The sequence below is a fragment of the Falco punctatus genome (assembly GCF_963210335.1).
Source record: "Falco punctatus genome assembly, chromosome: 9".
In the NCBI taxonomy this organism is placed as follows: Eukaryota; Metazoa; Chordata; class Aves; order Falconiformes; family Falconidae; genus Falco; species Falco punctatus.
The window spans coordinates 25,905,480-25,919,750 of NC_137589.1; the positions used below are offsets into that span (position 1 = coordinate 25,905,480).

General features: G+C 36.7%; 1 protein-coding gene across 1 annotated transcript in view; it reads left to right on the forward strand.

Moving 5' to 3' along the window:
• Positions 1-14,271, forward strand: part of HECTD2 (HECT domain E3 ubiquitin protein ligase 2) — a 40,754-nt gene that overhangs the window by 7,786 nt on the left and 18,697 nt on the right. The window contains exons 3-10 of the mRNA XM_080401612.1: positions 3,278-3,416; positions 5,816-5,918; positions 6,846-6,935; positions 7,539-7,603; positions 8,671-8,716; positions 9,820-9,929; positions 11,260-11,408; positions 12,965-13,088. Coding sequence (XP_080257738.1) covers positions 3,278-3,416; positions 5,816-5,918; positions 6,846-6,935; positions 7,539-7,603; positions 8,671-8,716; positions 9,820-9,929; positions 11,260-11,408; positions 12,965-13,088 — 826 coding nt within the window. The remainder of the gene's footprint in view (positions 1-3,277; positions 3,417-5,815; positions 5,919-6,845; positions 6,936-7,538; positions 7,604-8,670; positions 8,717-9,819; positions 9,930-11,259; positions 11,409-12,964; positions 13,089-14,271) is intronic.

Sequence of the window (14,271 nt, forward strand, 5' to 3'; positions counted from 1 at the left end):
TAAACCCCAGTTTTAGTATATCTAATTTAACCTACATATATTTCAAAGAAAACTGCATCACTGACAGGGTGCAAGTTACCAGCTTAGCACCTGCAGCCTCAATTTACTGAAATGAGAAACAGCTTCTGTCAGCAGCTGTCTCTTCTACAGATGTGGAGAGAATATTTTCCTCATTTCAGTGTATTCAGCTGGTTATAATTCAATGTTTAATCCATTTCAAACTGAGAAGACAGAATGAGAGCTAAATGAAAGTGACTTGTCTTTCTCAGAGTATAAAAATAAGACATAGTCTTAGTTTCTTTTAGGTCAGGCCATCTTGCTTTCAGAGAATGATGTGCAATAGCAGAGCGCTTGCCTGGCAGCATTGTTTGGCACCTTGGCTTGAGTTGATTTAATATGTATGTGTCCACTTTGTTTTTTTTTAATTACTGCTCTTCTCTTTCAATAGCTTTAAATTTCAGCCCCGAGAGTGGGCAAGATTCCATATCTGTAATCAATGCCATACTCAGGGAGCAGGGGGCTTGAGGGCAGCTCTGATCTATTATCATCTGATGAGTGGTGGCTGAGTTAAGTCACAATGACAGCGTCTCTGTCATTAGCATGAGTGTAAAGAATCTGCCTTTGGGTTTTGGGGATTTTGTTAGCATTTGTTTCCCTGCTGTGACAAATGGAGTAGGCAGCTGAATAGTGATACTACTTTGATGTTTAGTTAATTTTAAAAAACAACTCTTGGAAAAGGCTTAGAGGGCTCCTGGAAAATTCATACAGGGTTTTGGTTTAATATGTTTGACTTCTGAGGACACTTTCTTTATATAGTGTCTTTTATCCCAAACATGTCATAATTTATATAGATGCTTTTAAAAACATGCAGTATACATCAGACTAAAAAAGCGTTTTAAGGATATTTGAGAAGACACTGTCAGTAAAATGGATGTTCGTGTGTACTGCATTGGAATAATTTTTTTTCATTATTTTGGTGTGTTTACCTTGGCCAGCTGCCAGACACCCACCCAGCTGCTCTATCACACTGCCTTTCCTCAACAGGACACGGAAATAAAAATGAGATGAAAAAGCTCATGGGTTGAGGTAAAGGCAAGGTGTCCACTTTCCAGTTACCATCACAGGCAAAACAGACTTGGCTTGAGGATATTGATTTATTGCCCATTAAAAAAAACCCAAAACCTAACACCTTTCCCCTGCCCCCCTTCTTCCCAGGCTCAACTTTGCTTCCTTGTTGCCCACCCTTGGACTTCTGTCCCCCAGACGGTGCAGGGGGTGAGGAGTGAGGGTTGTAGGCCGCTCACAACATTTGTCTCTGGTATTCCTTCCTCCTGATGCTGTTACCCTGCTCCAGCACAGGATCTCTCCCACCAGATGCAGTCTTTCACAAATTTCTCCAACATGGGTCCTTCCTGTGAGTTGCAGTTCTTCACGAACTGCTCCGACGTGGCCCGTGCCGCAGGGTGCAGCCCTTTAGGAAGGGGCTGCTCCAGCATGGGTCCCCCACAGGCCCCAGTTCCTGCTAGCAGCCTGTGTGGGCACGGGCTCGCCACGGGCCACAGGGTGGGTATCTGCTCCGCCGTGGGCTGCAGGGGGGCAATCTGCTTCACCGTGGGCTTCTCCGTGGGCTGCCACGGAATCTCTGCTCCGGTGCCTGCAGCACCTCCTCCACCTTCTCCACTGACCTTAGGGCCTGCAGGGTGGTTTCTCCCTCTCTCCCCCCTTTCTTTTTTTAAAAATCTCTCTCAGCCGCTATGCAGTTTTTTACCCTTTCTTAAACATATTATCACAGAAGTGCTGTCTTGGCTTTGGCCAGTGGTGGGTCTGTTTCGGAGCTGGCTGTACCTGACACAGAGGCAGCCCCATCGCATCTCACAGAGGCCACCTCAGCAGCCACCCTGCTGCGGAGCCTTGCCACGTAAACACAGCTCAACACTCTGGAACCAGGGAGAAAGTAAGGAGCAGAATAGGAAGGCCTTGTTAAAGCACTACTATCTGTACTTAGAATAGGCAGCCAAATTTATTGGAAAGAAATGTTTAAAGTTGCTGCTGTTTCAGCCGTAATTCTCTGCAAGACAGAAAACTTGCATTTTTCATTTAATTTATTGGTGAGATTCTTTTAGGAGGCTATAGATGATCCACAGCCAGCTTTTAGCTAAAAATTATGTATCATAGTGTAGAAAAATTGAATGAAGACTTGTCCTTGTATGTCAGAAAATAGTTGGACTTTGGTGTCGTTGTGCTTGAGATTTTTATTGGGTAAAGGGAACATCAGTGTTACAGTTTGTATATTACGGAATTTACATCATATGCTGTAAATACAATAATGGGCAACGCTACTATTTGTGGCTAATAGCGAGCAGTCATGGACTGCTCAGTTTCTCTTTCAAACAGCAAATAGAACAGGATCATTCTGTGTAATTGTAATTCCATGGCATCCTGTGATTTTTTTTTTTTTGTAATTATGTTCTAACTTGCTTAGCTTGAGTTCCTTATAGGTTCAGGTAGATGTCATGTTCAGAATAGGCACTTTGTTTATGCATCTGACTTTAGAAGGCACTTGGCTTAATGTTCAGAAGGTTGAGCATCTACAACTACAATAAATTTAATGAAAATACTGCAGCACTCATTTTTTGTGTGGTGTGAATAATGCTGTGTGTATACCATTGTGTGATACAATACCAGCGTGACTTACGTAAGTACTGTGTTTTGCTATTTTCCCTAAGAATGAGTTGGAACACAGGTCACCAGGTTGGGGTTTTTTGGTTGGATGGGCTTTTTGGGTGTTGGTTTTTTGGGTGTTTTTGCCAGCAGCATGTCAGCAATTCAGTTGTGAGAATCTGTCTTGTTTTTTCCTTTGTTTCTGTAATAGGCGATCATTTGTTTGCAACTTGGTCCAGAAGTTTGTTTATAAAATGGTAGCAACTGCCTTCTTTCAGAAGGTGTTAGATAGGAGACGGGCTGGCCAGTTTTCTCCCTCAACTGGCAGGAGGCAGCACTTCGTTCACAAAGACATAGTTATGAACTCAGGATACAGTTTTTTGTTTCTAGGGTTTTATTTCCCTTTAATTAGTTGAAGTTTCCATCATGTCTGGGATGAGCATGTGGTAAGAAAAGTACTGGGATGAATAGGGGTTTAAAGATGTAGAATCAACCAGTGTGACTTTCCTTTTTTATTTTTCCCCCTAGGTCCTACATACCTGTATTTCACGAGCTAAATGTTTATTTATATTGTATATGATTACATTGTGTTTATTGTTCTTTGCATTTTTTTAAGTGAGGGACCTACCACCTATTTGTCTCGATGTACGACAAAAGCAGCGCATCTCTATAGATACACTACCCCAAGAACTGAAAGCACCAATTCCTCCTGAACCTTCCCTTCCCATCCGAACCAAAACAGTGAAAGATTTTCAGTAAGTTACACTGAGGTTTCTAAAAGTGTACTTTCTTTCTTTGGACTTTTTTCATTTTGTCCTAATTCATACATCTCAAATAAGGAAACAGTTCAGTAAGACTGACAAGTAGTTAGTCTGGTTGTGATGGTGGGATCGATAACTTTGTTATTGTGAAAATGATCAAAATACTTTCTCTAGCTTAAAGTGATGTTCTGTTCAAGAAATGGCAAAGCTTGTACTTCAGAGTTAGAAATTCAGCTTCTGACATTCAGTGGATGTTTAGTCTGGGGGAAAAAAATGTATGGCTTATTGTAGGCTGGAAAATCCCTTTCCATCTTAGCTATTTTGTTTGTATTGCCAATTATGGGGTGTCCTGTCCATTGAGGTATTGGGCATTCTCAGTCTTGTGTGCACACCAGACACTTACATGTGTAACATCATGTTTGAGGACCTGGAGTGGTGATTATGTGAACTACACTATTTCTGACTTCGTCCAAAAGTGCCTTTCTTCGTGCATTATGTTAGAGAGTGTTGATTTTCAATATTAGTTTTATGGCAAAAACTTACTACTTTTTTCATGTATCCTTGCTGCTTATGTGACCAAAATTTTAAGCAGTGTAAGCGTAAGCTATTCTAGCACTTCTGAAAGGCACGATGCTTTAAGTTTGTCCAAGTAAAAGTAAAAGCTAAGATCAGAGTCTGTGTAGTCAGTATTTATGTTGCTGCCCCATAAAACTGATTTATCTAGAAGTAGAATTGATGTGAAAGTGTGTTGTGTTCCACTTCTGTTTTTGCAGATCAGTACAGACCCTTAATCAAAACTGTATCTGCATTAGATTTCTTCCAGCACTGTTATGATACTCGGCACACAATGCTTGATTGACTTAGCTAGGCTAGCAGAAGTCCCCAGGGAAACCACCTGAATTGTTTTTAAGTAGTATAGCCCATTTCCTTGATGTCAGGTCTGCATCACAGAGTTTTGCCGGCTTTACTTTGTTCACTGTGGGGACAAGGCAATAGGGAACATTTTTCCTCTGCTTAACATAGCTATGGTCCCCAGAATTGTGATATTGGCACTGCTATTTGAGGAAGTGGTATAATTTTGTGGGAAAACTAATGATATAAGGCCGTTATATACCCCCTAAACTGGGGGACTCTGCCTGCAATACGTGAACATATATTGGCATAGTATTTCTGTAGTGTGGATGTGTTCTTAGAGGGGTATTACTAATTAATTGGAAGCATGGGGTGGGGTTTTTTTGTTTTTTGGGGTTTTTTTCAGCCTTAGCACCTACAGAGTGGCATTATGCTGCTGTAATACCCTGAAGTGTTTTACAGTAGGGTAATCTCAGTCAGGAAATAGGGAAAAGTATTCCTAGGAAGAAGCCTGATTCTTCTGTTTCTCAAACAGATGGGGGGGAAAAAAAATCACAGTTGCTCCAAGTCATGTGAGCATGTACTCTTCATTGCTCTTTTCTGTATTTGAAATTTTTTGCGTTCAGTAAGGAAAAGGAATGCTTTTTGATTAATCAGTGTGTGTATTTGGTGGAAAAGGAAATGTATAAAAAAGAATTGGACAGGAGGTGATCCTTTGTTGGTATTCAGGTGATCTGAAGAGCTGAAATCTTTTCCATATTCAGATTTTTGTATCTATTGATTGCTCTGCCTACTTAAGTAATTATAAAGAATTTTTTATTCTTTCAAGTATAGTATAAAAAAAATCATTAGCGTTTTCAGTATGTCTTACTGATAACATCTTAAAAATAGCTAGTGCAGAGAAATTATCTGGGGTGGTGCGAACTGCGATTTGTATCACCAGCATTGTAGATAACCAAAATAAAATTCTGCTTCAGAGGTTGGTTGGTTTTTTTGTTGTTTGTTTTCAGTGTGTGATATTATACAAAATTTCATATACAGTTACTTGCTTTAAGGTCCAAGGACTTTAAATATAAATCCAAAGTTTTGTTGTCCCCTTAAAGAAAGTGTACAGTCACATACAAAGATTATTTTATTTGAAAAAATTGAAAAGAAATAAAACCTTTTACAAATGATAATGAGTTTTATGACTTTAGGAGCCTGCATACTTAAATAAACTACTCTCAGAAATTTTATTATGTCAGTGTATCTTCAGCATAATTCTCTTCTGCTAATTATTTGTCTTAACATACTGAACTGTGACACCATGAATTAACATTTTGGATAAAAGACATTGTTCAGGTATATCAAACACAAACTATGCTTTTGTTCTCTTGTAATACTATGATCTTTAAATGTCAAGGAAGATGTTAGAAAGATACTGGTATTATACTTGCCTGTCTTCTATGTGTGCTTAGTGAGGAAAGCTTAGAGTTACAGTGCAGTCTAAGGCCTAAGTGTCTGGGAAAACTGAACCCTTATGTTACCAATATTCTTTCTAGGGATGATGTGGAAAAGGCTAAGTCATCAGGAGATTGGAAGGCTGTACATGATTTCTATTCTACAACATTTGACTCTTTCCTGGAGATAAATGCTGCATTTAAGGTAGAAAATAATTCATAATACTATTTAGTACTTACAGTGCTTTGTTTCTTCAAAGTGTTTACAAAAACATCGGTTAAAGGCTTGCAGCTAGTTACTCAAGGCCACTAAGATCATTTTGTTATGATCTTGCCTGCATTTGGTAGACCATCTGTTATTGCATGGATTTATTGATTCCAGTTTCAGCAAGTGTATTTCACATGTCTGTGGAGCTTTAAAATTCCAGTATGTAGTTTGTTCTGTGACACTATGGCTGTGTAGATACTTTCCACACAAGCTACAGTTTAAAAACAGCTTATGCAGCTAATACAGAGGCCCAGGCAAATCTGGAAGCAGAAATTCCCTGTGCCTAAAACCGAAGTGGGATATGGGCTTAAGCAGTATAGCTGTTCTTGTGTTGTGATGACATACTCAGTTTTCCTTGGGAAAGATTGTATTTGTGCATAAAAACTTTCTGAATTCATGCTAAAATTAGTATTTCCTGACTGTTACAGAGCAAAATGTGCTCAGGATATTTAATATGGATAGTAGAGCTTGAACCTAGACAAAATAACCTGTGACTTTGAGTTACTTGACAAATACCAAATGCTTATGGTTTTGTTGCTCTTGTTTGATGATGGATCAACAACAAAGATGAAAAATGAAAACTCAACGTAATTCATTATTTGAAATCCTCTTACATTTTTAAAAAGGAACAATAAGGTAATGGAGTTACATGAATATTGCCAATGTTAAGGATTATTATTGTTTAGCTTAATCTTTCACATATTAGTAAAAGCAACTTAGATTCTTATGTTTTCATAAGGAAAATAAGTAGTTATATCTGTATGTTTTGTTTAAACTTGCTGTTAAACTTTTATTTTTCAAAGATAGCTAAAATATTCAAAACATTCCAAAACCAAAATGCTTCATGTATTGTCTAACTTACAGAAAGATACCAATGCACCATTTAATACCATTGAGGACTCTGGAATCAATGCAAAATTTGTGAATGTTGTCTATGATGCCTTATTAAATACTGTAAGTAGAAGAAAAGAATTCATGTTTTAAAATATTGTAACAATTATTTCAGTAAAGAAGTATGCTAAGAAGTAATTTATACCAAAAGTTTTTCTCAGATAGGCACAATTTCTGAAGAATCACTCAAAACACACTTAAAATGGTCCTATGAGAATTGCCAGAGTCATGAAGGCTGCTCTAGTAAAAGAGGAGAAAATTTTTGCTACTATTAATGCGCTAGTTTGTATTGTGGTAGATCTCAAAGACTACTTGCAAGATATGTATGACTGTGATCAGACATTGCATGGTGGAAAATAAGGACAACATGAGGATCGGGGTAGCAAAAAGGAGATTCTGTGCCTCGTAAACAAAGGATAGGAGTAATTCAGAAATTATATTTACAGTTTTTAAGTTGTTTAAAGCCTTGAAAGCCACCGTTGGCACAGCTCCAGGCCTCAGCTAATAGTCTGCAGGGAAAGACACTTAGGAGCTCAGCATCATAACACAAAGACTTCTTTAGCTGGCTTGAATCACAAGCAAAACAAACTTGCTTGTTCATACAATATCTTGTATAGAATATTTATAATTACATCAGATATGATTTTTCCTCTCCTTTTTCCATAGCCTCAAGATGTTCAGAAGTCAGTCCTAAAAGGAATAATTAATGGTCTGCTACAAGAATGGACAGGGTAATTATAGCAAATGTTTTCATTAGTGCTGTGCCAGCACTTAAAACTGATACATGTTTTGTCTTTTTTGTTTTAGCCAAAGAAAATGTTCTGATAAAATTTATTTGTATCTCTTAAGATACATAAGAACTTGTCTTCTTTTGTAAGGCAAATCTGCTGAAATGTATCTTGAACTCTGTAAGCTGACATCGAACCTCTGAGAGGCAGACCCAGACCCAGCCATACATTCCCCCACAAAATCTCAGCTGCTTGTGGCCAGGGTGATCTTTTGGGCATCTGAACTGTGAGATGAATTAAGGAATTTATCCAGAGTAAATCATATTTTCCCCCTACTCCCAAAAGCAACTAGGATGTTTAACCTATATAACTCCATGATCCAAAGTTTACTTCACAATTTACGTGTGTGGCAACAGCATAGAAAGGGTAGTGCAGGATGCAGAAAGAGATAGCCCAAAGGTTGGAGGTTTGGAGATGACGCCATTTTAACAGAAAGTAATAGAAGTGCAAATGCAGTTTGATTCACAAAAAGATACAGCAAGACAGCACCTTGTTGTGCCTCACCTGTGACCCAGCCCTTGGCTGTTCCTTTCTCCACCTTATACGACCTTTTCTGTGCTGTTGTGCCATGTATATCTGTGATTATGTAAAAGTCTTGAAGCTGACGAACAGCAAGAAGTACAGAGGCTGCAGTGGTACAAGTGTATGGAGAATTCTGGCAGGAAATATCGAAGATGAGTCAAACTCTTCTGTGGTATTGCTTGAGATTAGACAGCAGCATGGACTTTGGAATACCTCTTGCTCTTCAATTCTATAATTCTTTTTTTTTTGTTTTCTCTGTTTTGTTATGCTACAAAAGATGGATGATACAACAGCCTACTGCCTTTAGAGAGGAGTCAGAATCTTTAAGTGTCCCTCTCTGTTTCTGAGAGCAGTGGAGATCCTTACATGTATTATTCTACATGTATTGGCAAAGCAAAGTTAAATTGTAGGGTGCATGACTTCGTGACTCCTAATGTGTGTATATGATGTATAAATACATTTCTGCTTATTATTTCATTCATTCATAGGCCACGAACAAAAGATGATCTTAGAGCATACTGTATACTTCTACAGGTAAGAAAAATACAGTATTTTTATTTAAGTATATGTCTGATTAACTTATAATCTATAAACCAGTATACTACACAAACAAGATACTTTGTATAGCTGAGATAATTCACATTTAATTTCTTGATATAAGAATGTATTAAAATATGGAAGAAGTGTAGGGTATGCATGATGGGAATGGGAGCTTAATGGAAGATGATTGATAGGGAAGGGTTGCATAGTTTAAAACCACGAACTAATAGGCATGTAATTGTTTCCTATCATTTTGTGGGTTGAAAGAACAAATGTTTTAGCAGGTTATTTGTTCTTATTTCTTCCTTTTTCCCAGATTTGCTTTGTTGCTATGCTGTAACTCTCATCTTTCCAGAAAGTTTCAGTATATGCACTTGTTGATATTGTAGCTTTCTCCAGTGTTGCATTTTATCCAGCAGACTTTCTCCAGCCTGACTGGCTACACTGTCTGATTTCTGTTTGTGTTAACCTATTACCTTTGCTACTGTAGTTGATCTGCATTTGTAGCAAATTTCCCCTTGAAATTTTGCCAGTGTAGGTAACACCTCTCCACACAAGGAGAGGTTTCTGATGTTATTTGAGAAGATCAGATGGTAATTTGATTTTTTGAGACAGTAGTTCTGTTCTCTGGGGTGGTATACTAGCTGTGAATTATGAGGAATTTATCCTGCTGAGAAGTGGGAATGTGTGAACTCATGTGTAAGAGGGAGAGTAAGTTTGGACTGATGTGCGGGAAGACGGGAGCTGTGAGAATCCTTATGACTGAGGTGGAAGGCACATCACTCAGAGGAGTGTGTAATTTATGTGCTACATAGTAAATGATAATAAAGAAAAAATATGTTGATTACTGCCTTTATTACCTGTGGGCTTTCTTCTGAAACGAACAAAAAAATCATACTTTAGAAGTTATGTATTTTTTTATTTGACTGGAAGTTGCAAATCACTTTTTTTTTTTTAGTTTTACCACTGTCACAGTGATTTTGTGTATTCCTTTCCTGCGTAATTGTATTGGCAACAACAAACATAAGAAAAAATCCTAATGACTTTTTCCCTTTATGCAGTTTATTAACCTAACACATTTTTTTAATCTTTTTCAGAATCCTCAATTTAGTAACACTTCTACTTATGTCATCTATGCTCACTTGCTAAGACAGATAGCAGCATTAACAGAAGCTGACCATCATTTCCTAGTGCACTGGTCTAAAAAGTAAAAAAAATAAAAAAATAAAATAAAAAATTCCATTTTTAGGATTAAAATTGTTACTGTATTTCCATTTATGTTGACTGTTTTAGAAATTCTATGAAAGTTCATTTAATTGACTGAAGAGATTGTTTTTGTTGTTTTCAAAGTACATTTGGACATAGACCACTGGTGATACTGATTTATAGATGCAAACTTTATATAATATGTAAAAATGAATATCTACATGCAAAACAGCCTTAACTGTAAAATAACTTACGTTTGTAAGTTTTTTAGATACATGTTTAAATGGTATTATTAATACAAACATCTTCATGATCTTTAAATAAAGGTTTGTCTTGCATAATTTGCAAAAGACACTGTAACTTTACTGTATTGTGTGAAAACCACAAATGAAATTGAGTCCCTACTTTGTAGTGTAATAGAGGTGGTGAAAGTGTGTAGTTAGGGCATTAGATTTTGAAGTAATTGAAATAACTCTAATAGCACCTCACTAATACAAGTCATGTGGGGGTAACTGCCCAAAGAGCAGCTTCTAAGGTGGTATGCAGGTTGCATTCCTTTTGAATGGCCATATTCACAATTCCCTTATCTCCTAGGGAATCTGTTAATAAAAGGCTTTCTTTGCAAGGATGGAAATTATATTTCCCTCCCCCCACCCTGTAATATGTCTAGATTTGCTTAAAATTGTGGTAATGTATGATTTCATTTGAATCGGTGTTTACAAATAAGGTTTACCATCTTGGTTAGGGATGCAGTAGGCATATTGATGTTTTTATTCTTTAAACTTGTATTAGAAATCTAAACCACTAAAATAAGAAAGATCTTATTTAGAAAAGGATGCTTTAATATATCTACATGTGTATGTGTATTGTTGTGATATTATGAAAGTGGTGCAGCACATAATTTAAAATGACATGCTCTTGTCACAAGCATGTGAAGTACTTATCATGCTTTATTCAATAGGACCAAGTATCTCAAAATAAATTAAAAAATCAGAATTCCTCAGTATTCAGATTATGGAGTGAAATAGCTAAGGATTTTTGTTTTCTTTTTGTTTTCTAGAAGTCAAGAACAAGTAATGATTCTGTTGCTTTTATTTATTTATTTATTTTTTGTCAAATCACAGACATTAAAAAGCATAGTTAGAAGTGCACTGAAGAGCATTGCTGTTCAGCCAGTACTTAAAAGCATGTTTCTTCAAACTTTATCTTTGGAATCTTGTGTTTATGTATAGGACAAAAGCATGGCTTTTAAAAAATAACATTGAAATCTGATAATATGAACTAGAGTGAACAGTGATCACATGAGAGTAATTGCAGCATGTTTGTTTTAGGATTTCACAGAGGAGGTTCAAGCAGCTGGTGGACAGGTTACTGCAATTTATTTCTTTACGCTTGTTTCCTGCAAAACCTGAAGAGTTTCCACCTATGGTGAAATGTACCTGGTGGATTCCATCAGCAACCAAAGTTCTGGCTTTATTTAGTAGGTATTTTTCTTGAACTGTGTATGCATGTGTATGTATATGTATGTGCGTTTGTGTGTGTGTATATATAGAGATATATATATATGTATATGTACATGCACGTGGTGGTGGGCGGAATAGTTGACACATCTCTTCTCGGGGAGGAGACTGACAATGGTGGTGGCACAGTATAAACTACAATAAAATACCATAAAGTAGTAAGTAACAGAAAACATCTTCTGTGGGCAAGTCCTCATACTTTTTTTCCAGTAGAGGATAACTGGGATATGTCATTTTCCTGTAACAACTGAAGATCATTCAAACAAAAATCCACAAAAGTAACTGATGTTCAAGGTTTCCCTTGGATTTATAAAACAAACAGTTTTAAGTGTTTAATTGCCAGAATTTCTTCTGCAGCTGGCTTTTCCCCTGCAGAAGTATTTAACATCTAAGAGAAGTTAGTCAATTTGTATGCCTCTGAAGTCCAAAACTACAGCTTAAAACTAGTAAATACCTGTCCAGTTCAGCACAGAGCACAGCAGATTTGACCACTGCAGATGCAAACCTCCTCCTCCATCCATCCCCAAGAGCTTAGTGATTAGAGCATTTACTATGGAAATGGGAGGCTTAATATCGGTGCCCTTTTCTTGAGGGGTAAAAATCCTTTTTAGGAGAAAATGAAACCACCAAGTGAAAATTAAAATTGGAATGAGGATGTTCTCATTTTGCTGTGAACTTAAAACTTTTAACTAAAAGCATTCTGCACAGTACTGCCTGTCCAGAGCCACAGTTTAGATACATGAGCTCAACTGTATCTAAAACCAAGATATGTGTTGTCTAGTCATCTGTTGAAGAGTTAATTGATTAATTCTGCAAAAAGAGATATTTAGTAATGCAAAATATACAACTACTGACTGATCAAAATTAGATTATATTTAAGTGCAAAGAGAGGATAGTTATTGGCTGTTTGATGTTATATGAATGTTGCATAATGAGATAGGCAGCTTAAATGTGAATTGGTTTTCTTCATTTTGTCAAGTATTTAATTTTTTGTACTGGTGAGTCTAGGTGGTACTGTAGTTACCTGAGGAAATAGGTGTATCTTTGCATGCTATGCTTTTTACACCTCCCTTTCCATCCCTTTTGCAAGCAGACATCAAACTCAAACAGGTAATCGTTAACTGGAAAGCATGTAGATGTAATAACATAGCTATGTTTGAAATTAAGGTGTTTAAGAAATCCATCTATCAAACTGCTTTTTCATTTATTTCAGCAGAACATAGCATGCTTTATTCATGAAAACTTAACTTAGTGTATATCGTTAAGCATGCTGGAGTCAAATGGAGGTTCTGTTAACATATATGGCTGAACTAGGGATTTACTATATTCTACAGCGATTAATGTGATGTCATACAATATTACGTTATAGTTTTAATTCTGTAGCTAAGACTGAGGCAAAGTTATTTGTAGCTGATTTGGCTTAAAGTTTCTGAGGTCACTGGTGCTCAGGATGCCTAGAAAACAGATGTGCCTGATCCAGGCAGTATTTTAAGAGGGTTTTGTGTTTTCTTTGTAGATGCTGCAAATAGTCTGATCAGTCCTCCTATTATTTCATATACGGATTTCTATAATTCTACACTTGATCATATTGATCTTATGGAAGAATATCATAACTGGCAATGTTATGGAAATTCTCACAGGTAAAAGGAATAACTGGTTGTTTCTTGTTAAGTAGTATTTCAAAGCACTGTATTTATACTATATCTATTGTATATACTATGTATGTGTTACACGTACCCTTTATGTATGTATATAGAGTCACATTAAATGCTGTATTTTATTGGGAGAACAGTATAGCTACTACTTGCTATACTTGCAACTGCATGGGTGCAAGATTGACTAATAAAACATTTTGCTGTTGTAGTCTGAAGAAAAGATGTAAAATGTAGATGATAATAATATGGGGTTATTATTTATTGGCATGGACTTCTGTGTCTTACTACAAACATATTTTAATGTCCAGTATGTTCTCAGAAAGTGGTATTGTATGCATACTTAACCATGAAAATGCATCTAACTACCTGTATATATGTGGGTCTGATCATATTTGTTCCAGTGAAATCAATTGTACTTTTTCTGTTACGTGAAAATAAACACACAAGTTAAGTCTTTACAGACTCAAAGGTTGTAAAGGTATTTCTCTTCTTGTGAGAGGCAGCAGTCAGTATGATTTAGAAATGTCTAGAGAAACTGCAATTTCATCCTTCTGTTACTGTTTAAAATCTTACTAACATTTTCTTAATAAAAATGTTACTTGTGTAGCTGTATTTTTCAGCTTATCAGTATGTATCACTCAGTCTTTACAGCTTGAATCACAAGATCTATTAAAATTTCCCCATATTTCAAGACTTTTCAGTAAGCTAGTTTAAGACATTAGCCATCCAAATGTAGCTTTTTGTTTATTGTGTGTGTGTGCAATTTTCCTTGCCTTTATCAGCAGTTGAGAAAAACTTGGAGAGCATAATTTGCTCCACCAAAGCAGGTATTTTAGGATAGGCTTCTGTCTGATACCTGATATTTTGCTTAGGAAGGAAGAAAGAAAAAAAAACACCACACAAACCAAACAAAATCCACCAAAATCCATGACATGATAGCAATAGAAGTACAGTAGGCTTTGCGTAGTCTCAGTAAAAGCATTGGTATCTGAATACTGCTGAGCTTCAGAATTTATTTTTTTTTTCCTTTGGCACCATCTGGCTGTTTTGGCACCCACATCCAACCTTACAAAAGGGCTGTGAGATTTCCACCTGCTGCAGTTCTTTTCAGTTAGCTGGGACATTGGGAATTCAATATATGTCAAAATGAAGTTTGCTTGATAACATC